The 23,935-nt window shown below is 48.7% G+C and overlaps 2 protein-coding genes across 4 annotated transcripts in view; one reads left to right on the forward strand and one right to left on the reverse strand.

The window, feature by feature from the left end:
* The window catches only part of ZNF687 (zinc finger protein 687), a 35,950-nt gene extending 30,286 nt beyond the window's left edge, over positions 1–5,664 (forward strand). For both annotated transcript variants that reach the window (XM_080984508.1, XM_080984509.1), the window contains exon 9: positions 727–5,664. In XM_080984508.1, coding sequence (XP_080840634.1) covers positions 727–1,194 — 468 coding nt within the window. In that variant the 3' untranslated portion in view covers positions 1,195–5,664. The remainder of the gene's footprint in view (positions 1–726) is intronic.
* The window catches only part of LOC308464887 (unconventional myosin-Ie-like), a 54,649-nt gene continuing 35,611 nt past the window's right edge, over positions 4,898–23,935 (reverse strand). For both annotated transcript variants that reach the window (XM_080984546.1, XM_080984547.1), the window contains exons 16-28: positions 23,850–23,931; positions 23,390–23,496; positions 21,332–21,430; positions 20,893–21,037; positions 19,853–19,967; positions 18,928–19,097; positions 17,377–17,522; positions 15,410–15,556; positions 12,656–12,813; positions 11,476–11,556; positions 10,305–10,497; positions 8,964–9,145; positions 4,898–8,089 (exon numbers count right to left, since the gene is read on the reverse strand). In XM_080984546.1, coding sequence (XP_080840672.1) covers positions 8,013–8,089; positions 8,964–9,145; positions 10,305–10,497; positions 11,476–11,556; positions 12,656–12,813; positions 15,410–15,556; positions 17,377–17,522; positions 18,928–19,097; positions 19,853–19,967; positions 20,893–21,037; positions 21,332–21,430; positions 23,390–23,496; positions 23,850–23,931 — 1,702 coding nt within the window. In that variant the 3' untranslated portion in view covers positions 4,898–8,012. The remainder of the gene's footprint in view (positions 8,090–8,963; positions 9,146–10,304; positions 10,498–11,475; positions 11,557–12,655; positions 12,814–15,409; positions 15,557–17,376; positions 17,523–18,927; positions 19,098–19,852; positions 19,968–20,892; positions 21,038–21,331; positions 21,431–23,389; positions 23,497–23,849; positions 23,932–23,935) is intronic.

A 23,935-nucleotide genomic window follows, 5' to 3' on the forward strand; every position in this document is an offset into this window, starting at 1 on the left:
GGCAGCCTCCATTAGCATCACTTATCTCTCTTCTGATCCCATCGATCAGCTGTTTCCTTTCAACACTCCCTTCCCTCTTGTTTGCCTTAGTGTCTTTTCCTTAGCTGGAACAGTTTTTTGCTCCTCCTTTTCTTCTAATTTCTCTCCTCATTGCTTTAGTCTTCCTGTTTCCCCGCTTTGCAAGTTTGCTGTCTTTACCTCCTCCCTCCCAGGCAGCCTCCTTTATCTCTAGGGTCCCTTATCTCTCTCCCCGATCGGCAAACGATCAGCGGTTTTGTTTCAACACCCACTTCCCTCTTTCAAAAAAAAAAAAAAAAAAGGCATGATCTGCTTTTCGCCCCTGGGCAATTTGGCTCCAGGGACCATGCATTCACTCCATAAGACGCACAAACATTTCCCCTTACTTTTTAGGAAGAAAAAAATGTGTCTTATGGAGCGGAAAATATGGTATACAGTGGGACCTCAGGTTAAGTACTTAATTCGTTCTGGAGGTCTGTTCTTAACCTGAAACTGTTCTTAATCTGAAGCACCACTTTAGCTAATGGGGCCTCCCACTGCCGCCGGAGCACAATTTCTGTTCTCATCCTGAAGCAAAGTTCTTAACCCGAGGTACTATTTCTGGGTTAGCGGAGTCTGTAACCTGAAGCGTATGTAACCTGAAGCGTATGTAACCCGAGGTACCACTGTATATATAAAAATAAAGACTTCCACTCCCCTCCCCCCCAGGCGTCTGGCCGGAAGCGGAAGCTCTCTGACGAAGGGGACTCGTGCAGCGAGGAGCCGGACAGCACCACCCCGCCTTCGAAGACCCCCAGGGGCGACCGGAAGTTCCACTGCCGCAAGTGCGGCTACGTGGCGTGTTCGGCGGCCGACTTCCAGGAGCACATCCCCCAGCACAGGACAGGGGAGAGCGCCCACCAGTGTCGCGAGTGCGGGCTCTGCTTCACCTCTCAGGTCTCCCTCAACCGCCACCGCTTCATCACCCACAAGAAGAAGCGGGGGTCGGGCGATGCGGGGGGCTCCAGCCCCCGGGGGGGCGACGCCGAGGAAGGCTCCCCGCCAGCCGAAGAGGGGAAGCTTTCCTGCACCGTCTGCGGCAAGGGCTTCGACACCCAGCTCAACCTCAAGACTCACTTCCGCACCCACGGAATGGCCTTCATCAAAGCCCGGCAGAACGTGGGGGCAGAGAACTAGTTTGGGGGGGGGAGCAGGAGCGTGTGCACGGGAGGCTCTGCCTTGCCCCTCTGCCACCCAGGGACAGCGGTCGGAGGTTGATCAGCGCCCCGAGGTCTGGGTGGGAGCAGTGGTGAACCCCCCCCCCAAATGCCTCACTTCTTAATAAGCTGTGATTGTGAAGGGGGGCGGCAAGGAGCCTTATTTATAAGCAGCTGTCTCTGCTGTTGGCTTGGAACCTCGGTTGTGGGGTGTCTTGTTGCTGTTTTTTTTAAAACTCCTTCAGTCTGGGGTTATACCATGGGGCAGAAGGCAAGGAAGAAGCATTACATCTGGTGATGCTGAGGAATAGGACCCTGAGCCCCAGCGGATTAAAGCTGCTGTACGCAGGGGTGCCTGCCTTGCCCTTGCTGGGAAGATCTTCTTGTCAGCTTTGCTTGCTGGTCACTGGAAAAGGCAGGCGAAGCCTCGCGATGCTCCTCCTCTTCCTTTCCTCTTCCTCCTCCCTGCACAGGGGCACTAACCCATCCCAGTACATGACCCCGTTGCGTTGCCCCCTCAGTGCTGCCACCGCCACCCTCCCTCCCCTCTGATTTTGCCCCCTCCCACTCTTTCCACCACCCTCTTTTCTCCCCTCCAGGATTTCCAAAAGCTTCCTGGGTTTTAGTTCTTCTCTTCCCTCCTCGAAAAGAGGGATTCGTTTCAGCTCCACCTTTCCTGTTTTGTCGTCATTTCTTTTTTTAAAATCATGTTCGCCGCTGCAGGACGGGAAGTCGCAATTAGCTACAGGTTAGTGCCTCTGTCCTCCCCTTGCCTTTCTCAGTCGGAATCATGGGTCGACTCTTCCGCCTCTCCGAAGCACGGCGTTCCCCTCCGCCCTCCTTCGCTGCTCATCGTAATACTGACTCCTTTTTTCGTACTCTAGCGCTACCCTTTCCAAGCCATTCCAAGGGGCAGAGTTTTAGAAAGCAAACCAAACACACATAACCCCCAGCGTTATTGGTGTTTGGCTCACAGTGTGTGTTGTGTGGATGAGAATCCAGACCAGGAATGGGGGTTATCTGGGGCTCCAGTCTTGCAACTCCCGTCAGCCCTGTGCACTGGGCATGTTGGCTGCTGGGAATTGGGAGTCCAGCAGCGTTTGGGGAGGGCAGAGGATTCTCCATCGCTGTTACAATGGGCACTCGGTCAGCAGCCATTGCCCCCTGCATCCCAAACCTACCTGCCAAACTACGTGCCACCTCTTCCAGCTTTTCCCAAGGGGTTGAACGGAGAATGAAATCGGGGGTTAGGAGGCAGATGAGGCTCTGTGTCTTTGTGTGTCAGCTGAAGGGTGGTGGTGGGGACCTCCAGTGGGTTCAAAACGGGTGTGTGTATCCACAGCGATAACTTCCTAATATTTGGTGGCCAGGAAAATCCATTGATGGGGAGGTGTGGACGGGAGACAGAGGGGGATGGTTAATATTGCTTCCACCCTCCCCTTAACAGAAAACGAAAAGGCAGCTGTAGTGACCAGATACATGTCTGATTAGCAACAGACCTACCCAGGTGGAGGGACACAGCTGTAACTTTTTCAGCTACGGCTGGGGGATTCAAACGCTTGCACACGTCTCCCCCCGCCCCCTTGCATAAAATGCTGGTGCCACATTCCTGCCCTTAATTGCAAAAGGGTTAGGAAGGCATCGCTTGACCCCGTCCTCAATCCGCTGGGACGTTTTGGGCCTGTGGTCTTCCACTGCTTGTGTCCAATTTCAGTGGGACTCTCTCAGGAGAGAATTTTACGATGGACAGTCCAGTCAATCTCTTGATTAAGGTCAATGACCCGTGTTTAAAACAAACAAATCAAACCTTTGTGCAAATATATAACACACCTCTCCATCCTCTCTGTTGACACTTAATGGTATGCCAGCCTCCCCTGGCGGTTGGATCAGCTGCGTTAATCATGTGTTGACAAACTTCACTGCCAAAGGGGGTGTTTGTCTATATCATGCTGATTTAGCAATTAATCATGATCTTGAGTCTCTGCCCTCACCCTCCCCATCCAGAATGAAGTCCCTTCTGTAGATGATCATTCCAAGGTTTTGTGACCAAGAAAACAGCATACAATGCTGCCTCTTTATTCTAACAAACGTTGAGCCTCTAGCTTCATATTTCAACAAAGGTTTGGGAAGCGGCAGGTTCTGTGCTTTAAAAAAACCCCTCCCACAATCAGATCATGTGTAAAGGTGTGTGAGGGGGGACTTTTGTGCTTTGTCTAAAAGGAAACCGTGGAAGGGAGTCTCGTAGATCTCTTTTTAAAAAAAATAATGTGCACAAGTGATTATTTTAGTAACTTGGATTTTCTTTATTTGTCTTTGACTCGTCACTAATGCTTATTAACCCAGCGTGTGTCCTTTAAACAAATCTGTTAACATACACTTTTTTTTTTAACTAAAAAGAAAAACGAAAAAGGTAATGAGTGTTGTAATGTCCTGTTTCTGAAAATATTAGTTTGCACATCCGTTAAAATTCGTTTTGGGGAGAGATAGAAAAGAGGGAGGCCCTAAATTGTCAAATGGTTAGAGTAGGGAGGAGGAGTTGACTGTGGCCTGTCTAGATCACTGTTTCGCAAAATTAAAATAACCGCACTCCCCTCCTGAGAGTTTAGTTTTCCTGGCTTGCCCCTTCTCGGGTGAAGATAATTTGGGTGTAGTTTTAATAATAAAGTTTTTAATCTTTGAATTGTTTTTTTGCAGCTTAAAAAAAAAGCCTGTGCTAAAGTAAAAGAAAAAAAAATCTCTGTACCCTTTGAAACCCTTTCACATACCCCTGTTGGGGGGCAGGTACCACACTTGGGTAAACACTGCTCTAAAACAACCTTTGCCAACCTTGTGCCCTCCAGATGGCTGGGGGCTGATGGGAGTTGTAGTTCACAACATCTGCCTGCCTTAGGCCTCTGTCGCCTTTTGGCCATAGGGTTATTCAGAGAGTAAGCTGCATAGCTAAATATCTGGAGGGCCACCAGCTTTCCATTCCTGGGGGTGGCTGAAAGTTACGTTTCCGATCTTTAGACCGTTTTAACTTTTTTAATCCCAACCGTAACGCATCACAGGCAAGAGCGTAGGCCAGAGAAATGGATGCTTTTCATTACTGTGTTCACACTTGCTTAAGAAGGAAATATGGCTCTTCGTAGAACTGGGCTCCATCTGGTTCTCCCCGTCGTCTCCTCCTCCTCCTTTGGCAGTGGAGTTGTAGATTCTGTGGGCAGGATGAGCAGAGCACTCTGCTGTTGTGACCTACGGATCTGAGTTCAAATGCTCCCCTCGCCCTCTCTGCCACCATCTGCTTTTAATGCCTTTTTCTCCCTTAGCACCAAAACTGGTTTGGGCAACCTTCCGCAATGGGTCTCAACCCCACTCCTGAATCTGCATGTAAGTCAGTCTTCCTGTACCCATTGGGATCCTACTTCCTAGTAAACATGCCAAGCAAGAGAGGCTGAGCGGTTAGCAAAGTGAGTAAGAGGGTGTGGGTCGTCTGTGGTGCAACAGCTGCACGCTCAAAGCCCCAGATAGTCAGTGGTACTTTGCACAATCCTGCTGGGTGCAGATTTGAGAGGTGGGATTTCCACCCCAGCAGGGATTCTGTTCTGTCTTATTTGTCTCCTCCTCAAGTCCAGCTTGGGAAATGCAGTGAAGATCCAATATAAGGGCTGGAGAGGGAGCCATACAATAAATTCACATTTCGCCCCCCTACAGAACTTCTGTAACATCAGCTATGTGATTGCAGTCCTCATAATGCCTTTAAAAAAATAATCATATCCACTCTACCATTATGTGGGGATGCTTTTTGGAAATGAGATTCTTCACCAGAGCAGAATTGAGGGTGATGAGGATCAGTACTGTTTAGTTCCTTCTCATGAATCTTGTATGATGAACTCAGCTTCCTAACTTTTCACCCGAAGCCCCTGATGGTTCTCCCCCTGTCCCACTCCTCCTCCTCCTAAGTAAAACGTGTTCATTTATTTTAGGCAACTTCTTATCTCTGTTAAACACCTACTTAACTCATCTTGCCCCCCCCTTTTTAATTTAAAGAAAAAAGATGTTTTTTAAAAAAAAAGCTGAAAGTGTAAATGATGTTTCATAGAACTTTCTTACCATTTTAGGGGCTACGGAAGAGAATCGATTGCTTTGTAATTATTGAAGATTGACTTCCAAACCTAACCGCCCCCCCTTTCCTTTCTTTTCTTACCTTACCTTGCACGCACTTCAGTGCCTTTAGGTATATCTTGTGGGCTTTTTAAAAAACAAAAAACAAAAAAAGAAGACTCTGAATTCTGTATATTTGTTTTCTAGCAGGTGAAAAATTACGGAGGGTCATGGGAGGTTCGGGGGGGTCACGACTGTGAACTGAATATTATGCTACATTAAAAAAAAAATTGGTCACTGAAAAAGTCTCTCAGGTTAACTCCTTTCACTGTACTGATAATGCAATTAAAAACTTCTAGTGGTTTAACCCCTCTCCAGACCTGGTCTTAATTGAAATTAATCCCTGCTGCTTTGATTTTACCTTTGCTCCTTCCTTCCACAGAGGGAGGGGGCAAGAAAGAAATATCCTGTCATTGTTTTCCATGAGGCTGTGGTGCCAGTTACCGTTTTGCAAAAGAAATTTCTTTAAAGTCCCTGCGTCTCAGCAAAAATTTGCAAGCAATAATTTGGAAATCTGGAAGTGACAGTTCAGAGGCAATACACATCTTCGCCATCCCAGGGCGGCTGCAAACGGGCCAGGACTGAAAAACGATACCTTTGCACCACCTTCTTCCCCCTGTGAACTAACCCAGCTCATCTTTTGTGGCTTCGGCTGAGTAATAAACCCTGTCCTGAAGTGGAAGGAAGTCTCAAAAAGGAAACGTGTAATTTGGAGCTAAACCTGGCTCACTGAGAACGTCCGTGTGGCACCCGAGCGGGCTTTGCGGAGGGTTTCCAACATGCGGCGCCGTTTGTGGGCCTCTTGCCTCTGAGTGTGTCCTCCTGTCTGGGGTAGGAAGTATTTTATTATTTAAGGCTCACTCAAACTAATGGCTTTATTTTCCAACAAGGGAAAAACAGAGCCAAGAGACTTCTTAGTGGGCAAAATCTCTTGAGGGACCCCATTGCTCCCTCCAATCCATGATTTTGTCCTGTCTGTGATTACTGTATTTTTCGCTCCGTAAGATGCACCTGACCATAAGACGCACCTAGTTTTTAGAGGAGGGAAACAGGAAAAATAATATTCTGAACGAAACAGTGGATGTATGATTTTTGTGGTTCATGCTGTGACCACAGACATGTGGTTTGACGGTGAGTTTGGGGTAGCCCAATGCAAAAATCCTGAGAATTCATGTGGATCCGTGCTTTGTAACCACGTTTTTGCGCCATTGCGGCCCCACGAAACAGTGGGTGCGTGATTTTTTTTTGGTGCAGGCTGTAGCCATGGACATGCTATGTGATCTGATGGTGAATTTGGGGTGACCCAATGATGGTCCCAGTGAAGGTATTTGCTCCCGGTATGCACCCCCTCTCTTTTTCCACTTAAGGAGTCCTTCTGGATCACATCAAACCTCCATCAAGTGCACTTCCCTGTTTGCCACAGTGGCCAGAGAAACCCCTGCCATGTGCCCATCAGCAGGGCAGGAGGGCAACTGCAGACACACACGCACACTCCAGGATCCTCCACACACAGCCTCTGAAAACAGAAGTCCCAGGTAGACCCCCTCATGCATAGCTGCCTTGCTTTTATGGATCATACGTAAGCTGCCCCGGGAACCATTTTGGCCAAAGAGAGCAAACATTAATGTAGATAAACGAATAAATGTAACTCATAGACTTCCTTTCTCTACAACTTTGAGCACTGCAAACTGCAACCACAAAGCCATTCCAGACCTTGCAACTCCCAATTCTAAGATCCTTCGAAGGTAGCCAGATGGGAACAAAAACATGACGGCATTCCTGCACTTTTAGAACAGGTAATTCCAGCCTATGCAGTCCCCGCTTCACGCCACACCTGCTGAAAATTTCTTCCTCGGCTGTTAAAAGGTGCAGGAGCCCTTTGGCAACGTGTCTTTCCAAGAAGCTTTCGCAATTTATCCTCCAAAGCTTCTTGGAATTTGTAATCCCAGATTACCTGCTCTGGTTCCCAAAGTAGAAGCAATGAAATCCCCCCCCCCCATTCCACACACTCCCCCCCCCCTGCCCCCGTTTGGGAAATGTGTGGGGACTGCACTGCAGGGGGGTAGGGCAGGGCCTTTGCTGAGAAATTAGGCAGGATACAGCGACCCACATTTTCATCAAATAAAACCCATTTACAGAAAAGGGTTCCTGATCACATAATTTATTTCGCACGCAGGTTCTGTGGTCCCGCTCCTGCTTAAATGCCAGCGCTTGCTTGGCCTCAGCAGGATTCTGCAGGGAGCTCCTGTGACTCCCGTACGGTCATGGTGCATATGCAGAATGCAAACCGCTCCCCCTGCGACAACAGGCTTTCTTGCTTGGAAGCTTAAAAACAAAAACCTGCCCGTTTTCACGGACAAAACGCCTTCCACTGGAGGGGTAAAAAAGGAGGCCTGTGCTTTCCCACCCTGTTCTTGATTTCAAAGTTCAGCCATGCTGGCATTGTCATGGCTTTCAAAGGCAGCCATTTATATATATAAAATAAACACACACACCCCTTGTTCTTGTGCAATGGAACAGAGAAAGGCAGGTGTCTCCCAAGCCACGAAGCAGCTCTTTTTGCTGGCCAAAGTTCCTTCTCTAGCCTGCAAAGTCCACAGCAGCTGGTGGAGGGGGGCAGTCTAGGAAGGGAACGCTGAGAGTCGTCTGCCCGCTTCAGATTTTCTCCACGTAGTTCCCCGGGAACAAACCTTCTTTGCCACGGATGCGGCCCTGCCACCAGCCAGAACGGTCTGCAAACAGGCGGAATAAGAATCAGGAGCTCAGATATCGGGACAGCTCTGCTGGATCAGACCAGAAGTCAGTCCCATACAGCTCCCAAATTTCCCAGAAGGAGCCAGCGGATAAGAGGACACCAGAAGCAGAACATTCACACTCCCACCTGCCGCTTGCTGCACCTGGTGCTCAGCTAGACTGCCCCTGCACACAGAGGTTCCACCTGCCTCCGAGAGCTTACGACGGGGATTACGAACATGGGGAGCTCCAGATGTTTTTGGGCCATAGCTCCCATCACCTCCACGTAACACAGGGGCAGGGATGATAGAAACTGTAGTCAGTCATCATCTACAACTGACAGATCCAGCCAGTCACCAGGCATTCATTACTGCGGAAACCACATTTTGTGAACCTTCTGTCTGAGATTAGACAGCCCCCACTGTCTTCAAAAGCTGCCTTTTAAAAATTCCAGCAGGCATTTAAAATCATTTCTGATTTTCTCTGTTTATTGTACAACACCTGTAATTTGTAGAAATGTATAGCTGGAAGGGACCCAAAGGATCATCTATTCCAACTCCTGGCAATTAAGTGGTATACAAATTGCTGAAATAAACAAATAAACCAGGGCTGGCTAATGTGGTGCTCTCTAGATGTCTAAGAAAAATGGGTAGACTTTATTTAAAAAATACAGGAGTGGTTTCACTAGAGCAGGCTATAATGGGTCTGTCTCATCTGACATCTCGTTTTGGATGTGACTCTGAGCTAGACTGCCCCTGAACCTGGAGGCTCCAGTAGCTATCATGGACAACAGCCGCTGAACTCAAGTTGGGCAGGGAAACGGGGTCCATTCAACACACGCACCTCGCCAAGAAAAGACCACCAAAAGCTTACCTTCCTTGATTATTTCAATGAACTCGTTGGCATTGAAGCTGAGCTCGTCTGTGTCTTGGGCGTCGTAGGCATACAGGGCCCTGCACTGGGGGAGGCATGGCTGAGGTTTCGGTTTGGGCTTGGGCTTGGCCCGGCCTCCTCCTGGGATGGGCTTCGCTTCCTTGGACAGGCGCCTCTGGAGGCTGGAGAAAAGAGAGGTCAGCGTCGGGTTTGGAGCAAAGGGAAGCTCTCCTCCTTTCCCACCTAATTCTGCTGAAATGATCCGCCACATCCCAACATCGGCCAGAAAGGAAGGCCCTCTCCAAAGCTGGTGGTGTGCGGGGAGAGCCTTTGGCTCTCCTGACAGGTCTGAACGACAACTCCTGAGAACTTAAGAAGAGCCTTCCAGATCAGGCCACCATCCTGTCCTCACAGTGGCCAAATGCCCTTTGGAACTTAGGACTCTCAATAGACTGCTTTTGGACCTGGAGGTTCCAGAAGGACCTAAGAGCAGCCTAGCAATCTGGATCAGGACCCATCTAGTCCAACCCCCTTCAGACCCACCAGTGAGCATGGCCAACGGTGAGTGACCATTATGGGACAGCTGCAGGTTTCCTGGCCTAAACGAGAGTCCTTAAAACAATGAAATATGCAAGTTAAAAGGTAAAGGGACCCCTGACCATTAGGTCCAGTCGTGACCGACTCTGGGGTTGCGGCGCTCATCTCACTTTATTGGCCGAGGGAGCCGGCGTACAGCTTCCAGGTCATGTGGCCAGCAGGACTAAGCCGCTTCTGGCGAACCAGAGCAGTGCACAGAAACGCCGTTTACCTTCCCGCCGGAGCGGTACCTATTTATCTACTTGCACTTTGACGTGCTTTCAAACTGCTAGGTTGGCAGGAGCAGGGACCGAGCAACAGGAGCTCACCCCGTCGCAGGGATTCGAACTGCCGACCTTCTGATCAGCAAGTCCTAGGCTCTGTGGTTTAACCCACAGCGCCACCCGCGTCCCCACAAGCTGGTTCCTTTCCTGGCCCAGAGAGTAAGGAAACACACAGAAAAGACCTGAGATACACGGCAAAGTGGCAAACTGCTGAGCTTGCCAAAGACCTGAGTTTTAAGGCAATATGTTTTTCTGGTTTTGGGGTGGTGGTGTTTTTTTGCAGCCTACTGGTCACCTTAAAACTGTCAATCAAATGGTTTGGGCAAAGCTCAAAGGAGTCGGAGGCAATGAGCATGAAAATCAGAGAAGGAAGGCAAGATTTAGTTCTGTAATCCAGAGTGCGAGAGAAAGAGAGAAGCAAAGTCTCAGTCTAGCATCAGGAAAGTGCGACGTCAAGCGACCGTCTCCTCAGCTTGCTCACCCAGCCACGCCTTGGTCCGGGACGTTCATGAAATCCAGGTTCAGCTGAGTCGGCAGGACTTTCGCTCTGGGGCTGGCCCCCTGGCGGGGCAAACTGGGCTGCTCCATGCTGACCTGCCTGGTCATCGAAAGGCGCTGCTGGAAGGGGGGCCTGGTTCCCACATTGCCACCCCCACGGTTGCCCCACTTTGACCCTGCCGGGGGGGGGATAGATAAGAGAGAGTCAACGCCCGACCCTTTGCAAGGGGAACGTGGGTCGCCGTTTGGCTGGTTATTTCATAAAATACACGCACCGCTTGATTGTAAACAACCATCAAAGCGGTTCGCAAAACAATAAAATCCATAATGATGTACAACGATGCTTTAAAACATACAGAAAGTTACAGCTACTAAAAACAGATCAAAGTTCTCAGCAGCTTGGGTAGATTCCTCTTCACAGTTCCTAAGCACATTAATTATTATTATTATTATTGTATTATTTATACCCCGCCCATCTAGCCTTTTTAACCACCCTCCTTCACCCCAAATATTTTGGGTGTTAGGAGCTGAATTTGTTCCCTGTCTTCCTGAATTCTTGAGTATCTGCTCTGGAATATCATCACAGCAAACAGCCAAAGCATCCCTTGTAACACAGCTTTCCCCAAACAGCTGCCCTTCAGATGCTGGTGGGGCTCTCGGCAGCCAGCAGGACCAATGGTCAGAGACGGTGATGGAAGCCGTAGTTTAATCCAATCTGGAGGGAGCACCAGGTTCACCTGGGCTGTCCTAACTTGGCATGCGATAAAGGTGTCTTCTCCTGAGGTTGTCAGGAAGAGACAAACCCTTCTGGGATCCAGGCAGCTCTCCTAACCTGGGCTTTTAAAAATCTGGAGATATCTGAATTCGAACCCAGGACACTCAGCACGCCAAGGCTGGGAAGAGGCCCCAAGTGGGACTCTGGGAGAATCTCCCTCCCCACCTGGCCTGATCCCTGGAAGAGGAGACAATACAGGGCAGGATGAACCTTGTACAAGGATAGAGAATGGGATCTTAAAAGGACATCCAGCCTAACCCCCTATCGGCGGTAGCTTCGCATGTTCTTGGATGCCCATGTGGAGGGGGAATTGAATTCCTCCAATCCTGCCTCTACACCCCCATCTTAGACCTCCCCCCCACAAGGAAACATTTTTTACCTGTTGTGTTCGGGGTATTCCAACCAGGTGAGGTTCCCCTGCCCAGGCTCCGACTTTTCCTGGTGTCTTTCCGGGTAGGTCCTGAAATCAGGGGGTCCCACTGTCAGCTCTCGGAGGGGAGGTGGCCCCGATCCCCTGGGAACCCACCTAGCACGGGCCAGCAGCCCTTAAAGGTGCCCTCAGCGCTGTCCGACACAAAAGCTCGCCGGAGGTCAGAGCCGGATTTAGGTTTGATGAGTCCCTAAGCTACGGACGGTAATGGGGCCCTTTATATGTCCTTTGTCAACAACAAATTGTCACTGTTTTCTGTGTTGAATTTATGCTATATGGTAATTTATGGACCTAATAGGTCCATACACAACACAAAACACTGTTGCTGTATGTAGGTTTTATTTACAGTGGTGCCTCGCAAGACGAAATTAATCCGTTCCGCGAGTTTTTCGTCTTGCGAAGCACAGCTATTAGCGGCTTAGCGGCTATTAACGGCTTAGCGGCTTTAAGAAAAAGGAAACAAACTCTCAAGAACTCGCAAGACGTTTCGTGTTGCGAAGCAAGCCCATAGGGAAATTCGTCTTGCGGAACGACTCAAAAAACGGAAAACTCTTTCGTCTAGCGAGTTTTTCGTCTTGCGAGGCATTCGTCTTGCGGGGCACCACTGTATCTTATATTTATTTATCTTATATTGGAAATGTACACCCAGTTTTTCCTTTAATTTTTCTGGGGCCCCCCAAGAGAGTGGGGCCCTAAGCTATAGCTTGTTTAGCTTACACGTAAATTCGGCACTGTCGGAGGGCAATCCACACCCCCAAAGACCTTGAGCATGCAGTCGTTACATCCCGATATTGTCAACGCAAAATGGGAGGGTTGAAATAACGAATTTGAAATACCAGTTCCAAAGGTTTCTGGTGGGTCACTTAATAATAGTATGTTTTGCAAAGGCACACTGCTATAAATTGTGTGTGGGGAGGGGTGTACGGGAATGCAGGTTTCCAGAATGCATTTTGGGGTTCTCGGGGGAAATTTAAAGGACATAAATAAAATAATTAAAGAACTGTCTTGTTGACTTAGATCTATTGAGCAATATCTTGATCAGGGTCTAGGGCTATTCCTTCCCCTCCTCAGATCCTCTCCTCTTGGGAACAATAACCGTCACCTCCCTGTAAAATGTCCCCAGACTCACGGGCGTTGCGGGGCAAGCCAGGCCCGATGCTGACCACCAGCACTTTGCCGTTGTTGCGCAGGAGAGTCAAGTCCCCCTGACAGATCTGGAACTGGATCTGGCGGGATCCGGCGGCCCCCCAGGGACCCCAACCGTCTTTCTTTACCTTGAACTCCAGCCTGGGGCAGCGGAGAGAAAAATAGAGAGAGGGAGAGATGAGAAAAAGAGATATATTAAAAGATAGCAGTCACTGGGTGACCTCGGACCACTCGCTATATTTCTTCCTAACCTATCTCACAGGGTCGTTGTGAGGATAACATGGGGGGGGATAACATGGGGGGTGGTTTTGCATGAACCGCACGCGTCACCCTGAATTCCTTCGGAGAAAGGGTGGGATTAAAAATGTAAAATAAATAAAACTCGAGTTTGATTGTTTATTACAATATATCATATATTTCCATGTACAGTGGTACCTTGGGTTAAGTACTTAATTCGTTCTGGAGGTCCGTTCTTAACCTGAAACTGTTCTTAACCTGAAGCACCACTTTAGCTAATGGGGCCTCCTGCTGCTGCCTTGCCGCCGCCTCACAATTTCTGTTCTCATCCTGAAGCAAAGTTCTTAACCTGAGGTAATATTTCTGAGTTAGCAGAGTCTGTAACCTGAAGCATCTGTAACCTGAGGTACCACTGTATAAGACACCCCCATGTATAAGACACCCCCTATTTTGGGGGACTCCAAATTAAGAAGACAGCCCTCAGCGCTACCCGTGTATAAGACAAGCCCCAATTTTAAACCTAATTTTTTGGTTAAAAAACCCTAGTCTTATACATGGAAAATACTCTGTGTGTGTGTGTGTGTGTGTGTGTGTGTGTGTGTGTGTGTACGTACGTACGTACATATATACACACACACATATTGCATTTATTTTTTAAAAAAACCAAAATCCTCGAAGTGGTTTACAATATACCATCAAATGCTGCAATTTCAATAATGCAAATACAGTGGTACCTTGGGTTACATACGCTTCAAGTTACATAAGCTTCAGGTTACATACGCTTCAGGTTACAGACTCCACTAACCCAGAAATAGTACCTCGGGTTAAGAACTTTGCTTCAGGATGAGAACAGAAATCGGGCTCCGGTGGTGCGGCGGCAGCAGGAGGCCCCATTAGCTAAAGTGGTGCTTCAGGTTAAGAACAGTTTCAGGTTAAGTACAGACCTCCAGAACGAATTAAGTACTTAACCTGAGGTACCACTGTATTGAATAAAACATTAACGGAACTGACTTACAGTCTGTTGTTCCTTAATCATTTTATATGAAAGTCTGACTGCAATGGAATTTACTTCTTGGGTTGAAGTTGTGATTAGAATCACCATAGACCACAGGCTAAGAATACAATCAGTCATGGTTGCAACAATAGCCCATATTCCATTTGCAGGGCTTATTTCGAACAATCCCTCTCCTGGATCAAGTGGAATATTTGTATTTGAATCCAACCCTCCCTCCCTCCAAGGAGTTAAAGGTAGACTCCCCTCCCCCACCTTTCTGCAACACCCAGAAAAGCAGTTGCAGGTGTTCAGTGGTGGGTTGTCATATTTCCCCAGAAGCCTCCACATCCAGGCGCAGTCTATCTTAGAGCCCCATAAGCAAAACCCACAGGGGAGGGCTCTCTCTCACCTTCGTGTCTTCATTCCCGGAGGCTCCCCACTGGAAGCAGGGCCTCGGGCGATGTGGCCCCACCTTGTCTGAACCCACAGGACCATCAGTTTGGGTGTAATCTTCGAGACCTCCCTTTCCATGGAGGCATAATAATAATAATAATAATAAATTTTATTTATATCCCGCCCTCCCCAGCCGAAGCTGGGCTCAGGGCGGCTAACAACAATAAAACAGTACAAAAGTACAACACAAACAACACTCTAAAATCATTCATTATAAAATTAATGAATGCGTAGAATTAAATTAATGCGTAGATTGCAGCTATAACAAAGGCGGCATTTTTCCAGCTCTGCCAAGCTAAGCAGTTGGTCCCTTACCTTTCTCGCCCTGATCTGGCCACTGTGATTCACGTGACGGTCACCTCCAGACCGGATTATTGTAACTCACCCTGTGTGGGGCTGCCCTTGAGACTGACCCAGAAACTCCAGCGGGTGTAGAATGCTGCAGCGAGACTCCTTATGGGGTCCTTGCCATGGGATCACATTCACCCGGTGCTATACCAGCTGCACTGGCTCCCGGTGGAGTACAGGATCAGGTTTAAGGTGCTGGTTTTAACCTTTAAAGCCCTATACAGCCTAGGACCCTCATACCTACGGCACCGCCTCTCCTGGTATGTCCCACGGAGGAACGATCTTCAAACAAAAACATCTTGGAGGTTCAAGGGCACAGGGAGGTTAGGCTGGCCTCAACCAGAGCCAGGGCTTTCTCGGTTGTGGCCCCGATCTGGTGGAACGCTCTGTCCAAAGAGACCAGGGCCCTGCGGGACTTGACATCTTTCCGCAGGGCCTGCAAGACGGAGCTGTTCCGCCAGGCCTTTGGCCAGGGCACAGCCTGACCCCTTCCTTTGGTAATCCTCATAGAACTCTAGCCCAATGGTTGTCATTAATTTGATTTTGAATGATTTTAGAATGAATTTATTTTAGAATGCTGTGTTACTTTTATTGTTGTTAGCTGCTCTGAGCCCAGCTTTGGCTGCGGAGGGCGGGATATAAATAACATTTATTATTATTATTATTATCAACTAATACTCTCAAGGAAGCAGCGCGGCTACTCACTGGTTGCTGAACTTGACTGGCAGCTGCTTTTGGGTCCTTTCCTCGTAGCGCTTGTAGAGCAGGCTCAACAGTTCCGTCTTGAAGACCGACTCCAGGACGCTGTCGTATTGGGGCTCGTGGATGATGATGAAGTCGTCCTGCAAGGTGCTTGGGCGAGAGAATATGGGAGACAGAAAGAGAGTAAGGACTTTAAAAAGCCAAAGGAGAGTCTTGCCTGCTGCAGCTGGATCAGCTCCAGACACCCATTTAGTCCAGCATCCTGTTCTGACAGTGTCCCAAACACCTCTCTGAACCTAGGAATCGAGGTAGACTAACACTGGACTGGAGGTTCCATCATAACATCAGAAGACCCCTGTAGCTAGACCACCTAGTCCAGCAATTCTGTCCTCCCAGGGGTCAAACTCCCTACTTGCGATTCCCACCAACTGATATCCAGCAAATTGCCTCCGACCCTGGAACAGTATTATTCTTATTTCAGTTTCTTACCCGCCTTTCACCATAACGTCCCAGGGCAGGTTACACTAATTTTTAAATATTAACATTAAGAAACGGTGGGAAGCAAAATTTACAAATTGCTCCTTGTTGAAAGAAAATGATATGAAAATGATACATAGATGGTATATAACACCTGTACAACTAGGAAGAATGTACAAAACCATTTCAAATATGTCTTGGAAATGTAAAGAAAAAGAAGGGACCTTTTATCATATGTGGTGGGACTGTAGTAAAATTAAATTTTTTTGGGAAATGATATATAATGAGTTGAAGAAAATGTTCCAATTAACATTTGTCAAAAAACCTGAAGCATTTTTGTTAGGGATTGTAGAAAAAGACCTGCGAAGGAAAATGAAAACTTTATGTATGCGACAACGGCAGCAAGAGTCTTAATAGCACAAGGATGGAAGAACAAGGAAATCCAGACCAAAGAACTGTAGCAAGAGAAATTGATGGACTAGGCAGAATTGGCAAAACTGACACACAAACTACATGACAAGGATAACTGTGATTTTAAAGATGAGTGGGAACCCTTTACAAAGTATTTAAAGAAAAAACAAAATGAACTGGACTCCTTGGCAGGTTTTGAATAAACATTCACAAACTTCTTATTGATAACATCTAGATAGATGAATCAAGGATCTGCACAGTTTTGTAACATGCAGAAAATAACATATGTTGATAAACCAGAGAGAGGAGCTGTGGGAAGCCAGGGGGGAGGGAGGGGAAGGTGGGCTATATTTTGGGGAGGAGGGAGGGAAAAAATAGGGGGGGAATTTAAGTATGATATGTTTTTTGATAAAATGTTATGTTGAAATTACTAATAATAATAAAAAAGGAAATGGTGGGAAACAAATTAGCCTTAAGAATATTATCAACATCAAGGGTGCATTCAGGCCAGAGTCCATCACATTTAAAGCACAATGGAGCCACTTTAAACCGTCATGGCTTCCCCCCAAAGGATTCTGGGAGCTGTCGTTTATCAAGGGCGCCTCATGGAGCTACAATTCCCGGAGTTCCCCAGGAAGAGGGATTAGTTGTTGAACCACTCTGGGAATTGTAGCTGTGTGAGGAGAATAGTGGGGCGTATCCTAACAATTCTCATCACCTTTAAACTATTATTAAACTATTATTATTTATTATTATTATCTTTAAACTACAGAAGCCTTTGGGGGAAGCCACGACTGTTGGCGGGGGCATCACAGCTCTTTAGATATGTGGTGTGAATGTGGCCAGAAACACACTCAATCAACGTGCCCACGTGTCCATTCATTCCAGTGGGTCTACTCTGAGTAAGGCTAGCATCAGCTGGAACCCTTGGGGCGCAAAACAAGTGACCTGGGGAGGATTTTGAGGGCCAGGCAGAGATGCTTGGATGGCCACCCCTGTTCAGAATGGAAGGAGGAGCTCCCATACTCCAGCCTCCCCACAACTCCCTGACCTCCCCACAGCCCGTTGTCATTGTCACTCACCTCAGGGACACTGACTGGACCCGCTCCACCTCGATCTGCCTCTTCAGGACCTCCCTGATGGCTCCTTTATCTGGGCCCTGCTTCACCTTCTCGCGGCCGATCAGGTAGAGGAATTTGGGGGTCAGGATCAGGTCCCGCTTCACTGTCTGCAGGGAAATTACGAAAAGGGGGTCGTAAGAACATCCAGCAGGGACATCACCTTGCCGACAAAGGTCCGTATAGTTAAAGCTATGGTTTTCCCAGCAGTGATGTATGGAAGTGAGAGCTGGACCATAAAGAAGGCTGATCGCCAAAGAATGGATGCTTTTGAATTCTGGTGCTGGAGGAGACTCTGGAGAGTCCCATGGACTGCAAGAAGATCAAACCGATCCATTCTGAAGGAGATCAGCCCTGAGTGCTCACTGGAAGGACAGATCCTGAAGCTGAGGCTCCAAGACTTTGGCCTCCTCATGAGAAGAGAAGACTCCCTGGAAAAGACCCTGATGTTGGGAAAGATGGCGGGCACAAGGAGAAGGGGACGACAGAGGATGAGATGGTGGGACAGTGTTCTTGAAGCTACCAGCATGAGTTTGACCAAACTGTGGGAGGCAGTGGAAGACAGGAGGGCCTGGCGTGCTCTGGTCCAGGGGGTCACAAAGAGTCGGACACGACTAAACGACTAAACAACAACAACAAGAACATCCAGCCCAGTTCTCACATCGGCCAAACGTCCCAAAGAGTTTTGGAACCTAGATAGACTGCCACTGGGCCTGGAGGTTCTGTAAGAAATTAAGAAGGGCTAGCTGGATCAGACCAGTGGCCCACCTAGTTCAGCCCTCCTGTTCTCGCAAGCTTTCTGAATTCCTTTGTGTAAGAACTTCTTGCAGATGTAAGGGTAAAGGGTAAACACATATTCATAAACAGATGAACATCATAACTCTAGCAGAAGATCCCAAACTTCTTTGTAGGGTGTTCATGAGGGCTGGACTCACATGTGGATTCAGGCACATGCTTGCAACAATATTCAGACCATTTACTGCCTCCGACGGGGAGGCAGAGCCCAGGCAACAGGGCAGGACTCAGAGAGAAAGACGAGGCTATAATAAATAATAATAATATTTTATTTACCGTATTTTTCGCCCTATAGGACGCACTTTTTCCCCTCCAAAAATGAAGGGGAAATGTGTGTGCGTCCTATGGGGTGAATGCAGGCTTTCGCTGAAGCCTGGAGAGCGAGAGGGGTCGGTGCGCACCGACCCCTCTCGCTCTCCAGGCTTCAGGCTGCTGCCCGCAAGCCTTGCGAGCCCGGCGGGAGTTCCTGCTGGGCTCGCAAGGCTTGTGGATAGCAGCCTGTTCTGGGGGCTGGGGGGGGGAATAATTTTTTTTTTATTTCCCCCCAAAAAAACTAGGTGCGCCCTATGGGCCAGTGCGCCCTATAGGGCGAAAAATACGGTATATCCCGCCCTCCCCAGCTGAAGCCGGGCTCAGAGCGGCTAACAACAGTAAAATGTTGCAGAAAATGTATGCAGAAAGATGGCCACAAAGAAGGACTCTCACAGTGTCCCGGCTCACCTTGAAGCGCCGGTCATACTTGACAACCGTGTCAGCAAAATCCACGCGCTCTCGCCGGCCCACGAAGCGCCGCAGCTCAGGGTGGGTCTCCAAGCCGATGTAGTCGCCCACAAAATTACGGTTGATGCTGTTCCGGCGACGCTCTTTCTTGTTCAGAACGATGTTGGACGCTTTGCAAGACAGAAGCGAGAAAGAAGCTAGGCCTAGCAGCGGCCAGGCACTCTGTGCGGGCTCAGAGAGAGTTTCCCAGCAGTCACACAACCCAGCGGCTAAGCCCTGCTGTTATGTACTAAGCTTGGATCCTAGAACAATAGGCAAGTAGGATCCTATAATGCAACAACTGATTGGCCTGCAGGAAAAGACCAATCAGGCTCCAGGAGGGAAGCAGAATCAGCCAATCAGACGGGACTCATTGTGCAAATAATGTATATAAAAGCCTGAGGTTTGGGGGGCAATTAAATCACTGTTTTACAAGCTGCAATAAAGAGCAAGAAATCAGTACAAGACTCTGAGTACCCAGCGTTCAAACTGCGGAGAGAAATTGCTAGGAATCCTTGTGCCACCCCACCTGATTTTGGACAAATATGAGCCCCCCTAGAATCATGGAACTGTAGAGTGGGAAGGGACCACTTGAGTCATCTAGTCCAACCCCCTGGAATGCAGGAGTCTTTTGCCCAACACGGGGCTTGAACCCAGGACCCTTAGATCAACGAATCTCATGCTCTACTAACGGAGCTTAAATAATGGTTAAGAGTGCTGTCACAAAAGCCTTCTCTGCCCCCTCCTCCGTAATTCAAGTGCTGGTGCCACTGGCCACACGGCAACATCCTTTGGGATGTTTGTGGAGCAATGAGGGATTTCCCACCCCCCAAAATGCTCCACAAACTCAGCTGGGTCAACCTGGGGGAAGGAGAAAACAGCTCACCTTCCTCCCTCATCTGAATGTACTTCCGGACGGCCACGTGTTTCCGCCACGCCTGTTGGATGACGCGGGCGTAGCCGTCGTAACGGCGCTCGCGCATCTCCTCCAGGAGGAAAAGCTGGAGAAAGAGAGAGGGCAGGAGAAGGAGGGAAGGAAGGAGAGAGGGAGATCAATCGGGGCGGCATTGCCAGGGACAGGAAGGAGTCAGCAGACTCCAGAAGGAGCTGCCATTTTCTTGCCTCCCATAGGGATTCTTCACAGAATTGCAGAGTTGGAAAAATGAAAATGTAAATGAAATGAGCTCCAATCTGGAACAGGCAGGGACCAATTTAACTTTTTAGACTTAAAGGGTGTGAGAATGTTTGGAAGCTGGAACTTATGACCCATCTCAGCTTCCCACTGGGGTGTTTGGTCTGCCACTGGGAGAACAGGGGGCTGGAGCAGGTGGCCTTTGGCCTTATCAAGCGACAAGGCTGCTCTTATATTAAGGCTGAAAGATGAGGGAGGGAGGGAGGGAGGGAGGGAGGGAGGGAGGGAGGGAGGGAGGGAGGAAAGAAGGAAAGAAGGAAAGAAGGAAGGAAGGAAGGAAGGAAAGGGAGGGAGGGAGGGAGGGAGAAAGGAAAGGGAGGAAAGAGGGAAGGAAGGAAGGAAGGAAGGAAGGAAGGAAGGAAGGAAGGGGAGGGAGGGAGGAAGGGAGGAAGGGAGGAAGGAAGTCAGGAAGGAAGGAAGGAAAGAGGGAAGGAAGGGAGGGAGGAAAGAGGGAAGTAAGTAAGTCAGGAAGTCAGGAAGGAAGGGAGGGAGGGAAGGAAGGAAGGAAAGGGAGGGAGGGAGGAAAGAGGGAAGGAAGGAAGAACAGGGAGGGAGGGAAGGAATGAAGAAAGAAAAGGGAGGGAGGAAGGATGGGAGGAAAGAAGGAAGGAAAGAAGAAAATGAGGGAGGGAGGAAGAAAGGAAGGGAGGGAGGGAGGGAAGAAGGAACTTGAGCACAGCCACTTCCGCCCTGACTTCCCCCTGGGAGCCTCTGCTCCTCCCTCCTGCCCTCACCGACTCTGGAGCTTTGATGAAGACCTTCGTCCGCCCCAGCTGAAACTGGTCCAGGTCCATGTTGACAGATTTCATCAGGTGCACCACGCCCTGTTTCTCGTCCCCACGCCACAGTGGCCATGTCTCTGGGGTCAGAATGGCGTACCTGGGAGGGAGAGAGAGAGAGAATGTGCCTACAGGGGTTTGTACATGTGAAAGTGGGGAGGATGGAAACAGATTTTGGGAACGGTCCGGCCCTTTCTGACCGGCGCCTCCTTCCCCTCGGCTACTTCTGCATAGTCCAAGGCTTCGTCCCCATCAATAGAGGAAGCTTTCCCTGATCTGATGGTCCATAAAGACCGAGCTTCCGTCGAAAGGCGCAGGAGCAGAGTAGGGTGGGCTTTTCCTCTGGTCAGTTGGCAACCCCAGAAAGGACACAGAACAGCACACAAAGCCTCACCTATGGAGGAACTTGTGAAAGACCCTTCGGTAGGCGTAGCCGGCTCGGCGCACCCGGATATTCTCCCGCAGGCCCAAATATTCCACCTGGTGCTTCACCCTGGAGGAGGAGCAGAAATTGAGGGCCACAAGAACAACGGAAGCAGCCTCTTATTGCCCTTCCCATAGAGAACACCATAACTTTGGATTTGCTATAGTTAATTGTTAATTGTTCGGCATTACAATAAACAGTGAGAGATCTTAGAAGTTTTCTGAGGCCTACATAGGAGAAGGAAATTAGAACTACTTAATCCGCATATAAGAGAACCGGGAGGGGTGTACCAGCCAATTTAGGGGGGTGGGCATTTTCTTTCCCCATATTTCCTACTAAGGAATTAATATAGAAGTTGAATAAAGTAGGTGCAAGGACGCAGCCTTGTTTAACACTATGGTAGGTTTGGATTTCCTTGGATAAGTGACGCTGTCGGTCACACCTAACCCGGACCCGAGTGTTTTCGTATAAACTGCGGATGAGGCAGAGTAGACGTCTATGTTGAGGCTCTTAGTTTTTTGGATCAAATGGGACGTTGGGGGAATGGGGGGGGGGGAGAGACTGCCTGACCTTCTGGCAACAGCTGTTCAAAGATAGACTGCGCCTGGGCACAGAAGTTCCCTTGAGCCGTTCGTTACAACTGATTGGGCTATGTCACAAGGAAGAAAGTGGGGTTCCCCTCCCAATTTATGGGAGAAATATCAGAAGAGGCAAAAAGCCCCTTGGCTGGATCCGAGTGAAGGTGTGTCTCGTCCAGGACCTTGCTTCACGGGCAACAGGAAATTAAGAAGCTCTCCTTTGTCACTACTGTCTTTGACATTCAGGGATATAGTGCTCTTGGACATGGAGGTTCTTTTAAAAAGCTATTATATTGAATAAGCTTCTCATCCTCCTCAAACTGAGCCCAGAGGGGTATTTGAGCGAGTGGTGTGGGCACCCACCCACCCAATTGCTTCTCTTCCCCCCGACTTAGCCCCCACCCACAGAGACACCACGCTCCTGTCCTTCGCTGTTCCAAAAGATCTGGGTCAAAGAATTCGCCTCGGAAAGACCATAGAGGGGAGAGAGAAAGTGGGATAGATTGCCCCTTCCCCCCACTTCCTCCTTCCATTCCGTGAAATTTTCGCAAGACGAATCTGGCCTCATCCCGTCTCAACCAAGGGAACAATGAGTGTGTGTTGTGTGGGGAGCAAAGGGAGCTTTGTGGCTCCCAGGAAACACCCACTGGCACCATGTTGGTGACTCCTGCCATGTTGAAATGGGTTCATTCAACTCATTTTAACCCCAGTTAGAAGTTTGTAGGGGATTTAAAACAGAATACCAGGGCACCTTCTCAATATGCCTGAAGGTGCGTCTCCATCCCTATTGTTCTGCCCAGACATTGAGGTCCAGCGCTGAGGGCCTTCTAGCAGTTCCCTCGCTGCGAGAAGCGAAGTTACAGGGAACCAGGCAGAGGGCCTTCTCGTTGGTGGCGCCCGCCCTGTGCAACACCCTCCCAGCACATGTCAAGGAAATAAATAACTATCTGACTTTCAGAAGACATCTGAAGGCAGCCCTGTTTAGGGAAGTTTTTAATGTTTGATGTTTTATCACTTTATTATTATTATTATTATTAATAAATAATAAGCAGCCAAGAGTGGCTGGGGAAACCCAGCCAGATGGGCGGGGTAGAAATAATAAATTATTATTACTTATTAGTGTAGGGGGGATTAAGTATCCCTTTTATCACACTACTGTCCTTGTTATTATGGCAGTTTAAGCAGAGAACTGGGAACTGGAACAACTCTCCAGATGTTGGTGAACGACAAGTCCCATCATCACCCCTGAACTGCCTCGAATCCAAGACTCCTCAAATTTAATTATATCCCCTTTAAAAACCATCCTTGCCTGCAGCTACACTGGTTATTCTTCATGTGTTATTTTGGAGGGGTCGTACAGTCTCCCCTCATTCCCCCCTTCATCTATAGAACCGGAACTGATTTGAAGACCCCCACCCCATAGGCCCCATGTGCCCCACAGCTGCCCCACCTGCTCTCCTCCCAGTCGCGGGGCCTCTTGGTCTCGTTCGGCTTGATGCATCTGATGTACTGCGGCGTGCATTTCATCAACGTGCCGACCAGGTCGTTGGCTTGTCTCTTTAATTTTTTCCCAGGAGGGGAGGAGGTGAAAAGAAAATAAAATATTTTGTTCTGTTTAATTCCCTTCTTTTTTTTTTTTTTTTGAGTCACAGCACAAAAGGAAAAGGGATGGGGAGGAGGGAGGACAAAATAAAGCAAGCTCGCAAATGATTTTCTCAGGGACAGGTCCTAAGGACAGGGGAAGTGGAGCCAATGCTTGCTTGCTTCCTTTCTGTTCCCTTTCCTGCTGCAGTTTGACGTAGCAGCTGCTGCACAACTGCATTTCTTAAAGCAGAGAATCCTAGCCCTTATGGATATACAAAGACACACACACTTTCCTTGTCTCCACATACGCTGCCAAGCCACACTACCTTGATCTTGCTGCCAGCTGTGGTGGGACGCCCTTTCTTCTCTGCGTTGAGGTTTTCAGGAAAGAGATCTCGGATGAATGGGCTTT

Source organism: Podarcis pityusensis, assembly GCF_964106645.2.
Source record: "Podarcis pityusensis genome assembly, chromosome: 16".
Classification (NCBI taxonomy): Eukaryota; Metazoa; Chordata; class Lepidosauria; order Squamata; family Lacertidae; genus Podarcis; species Podarcis pityusensis.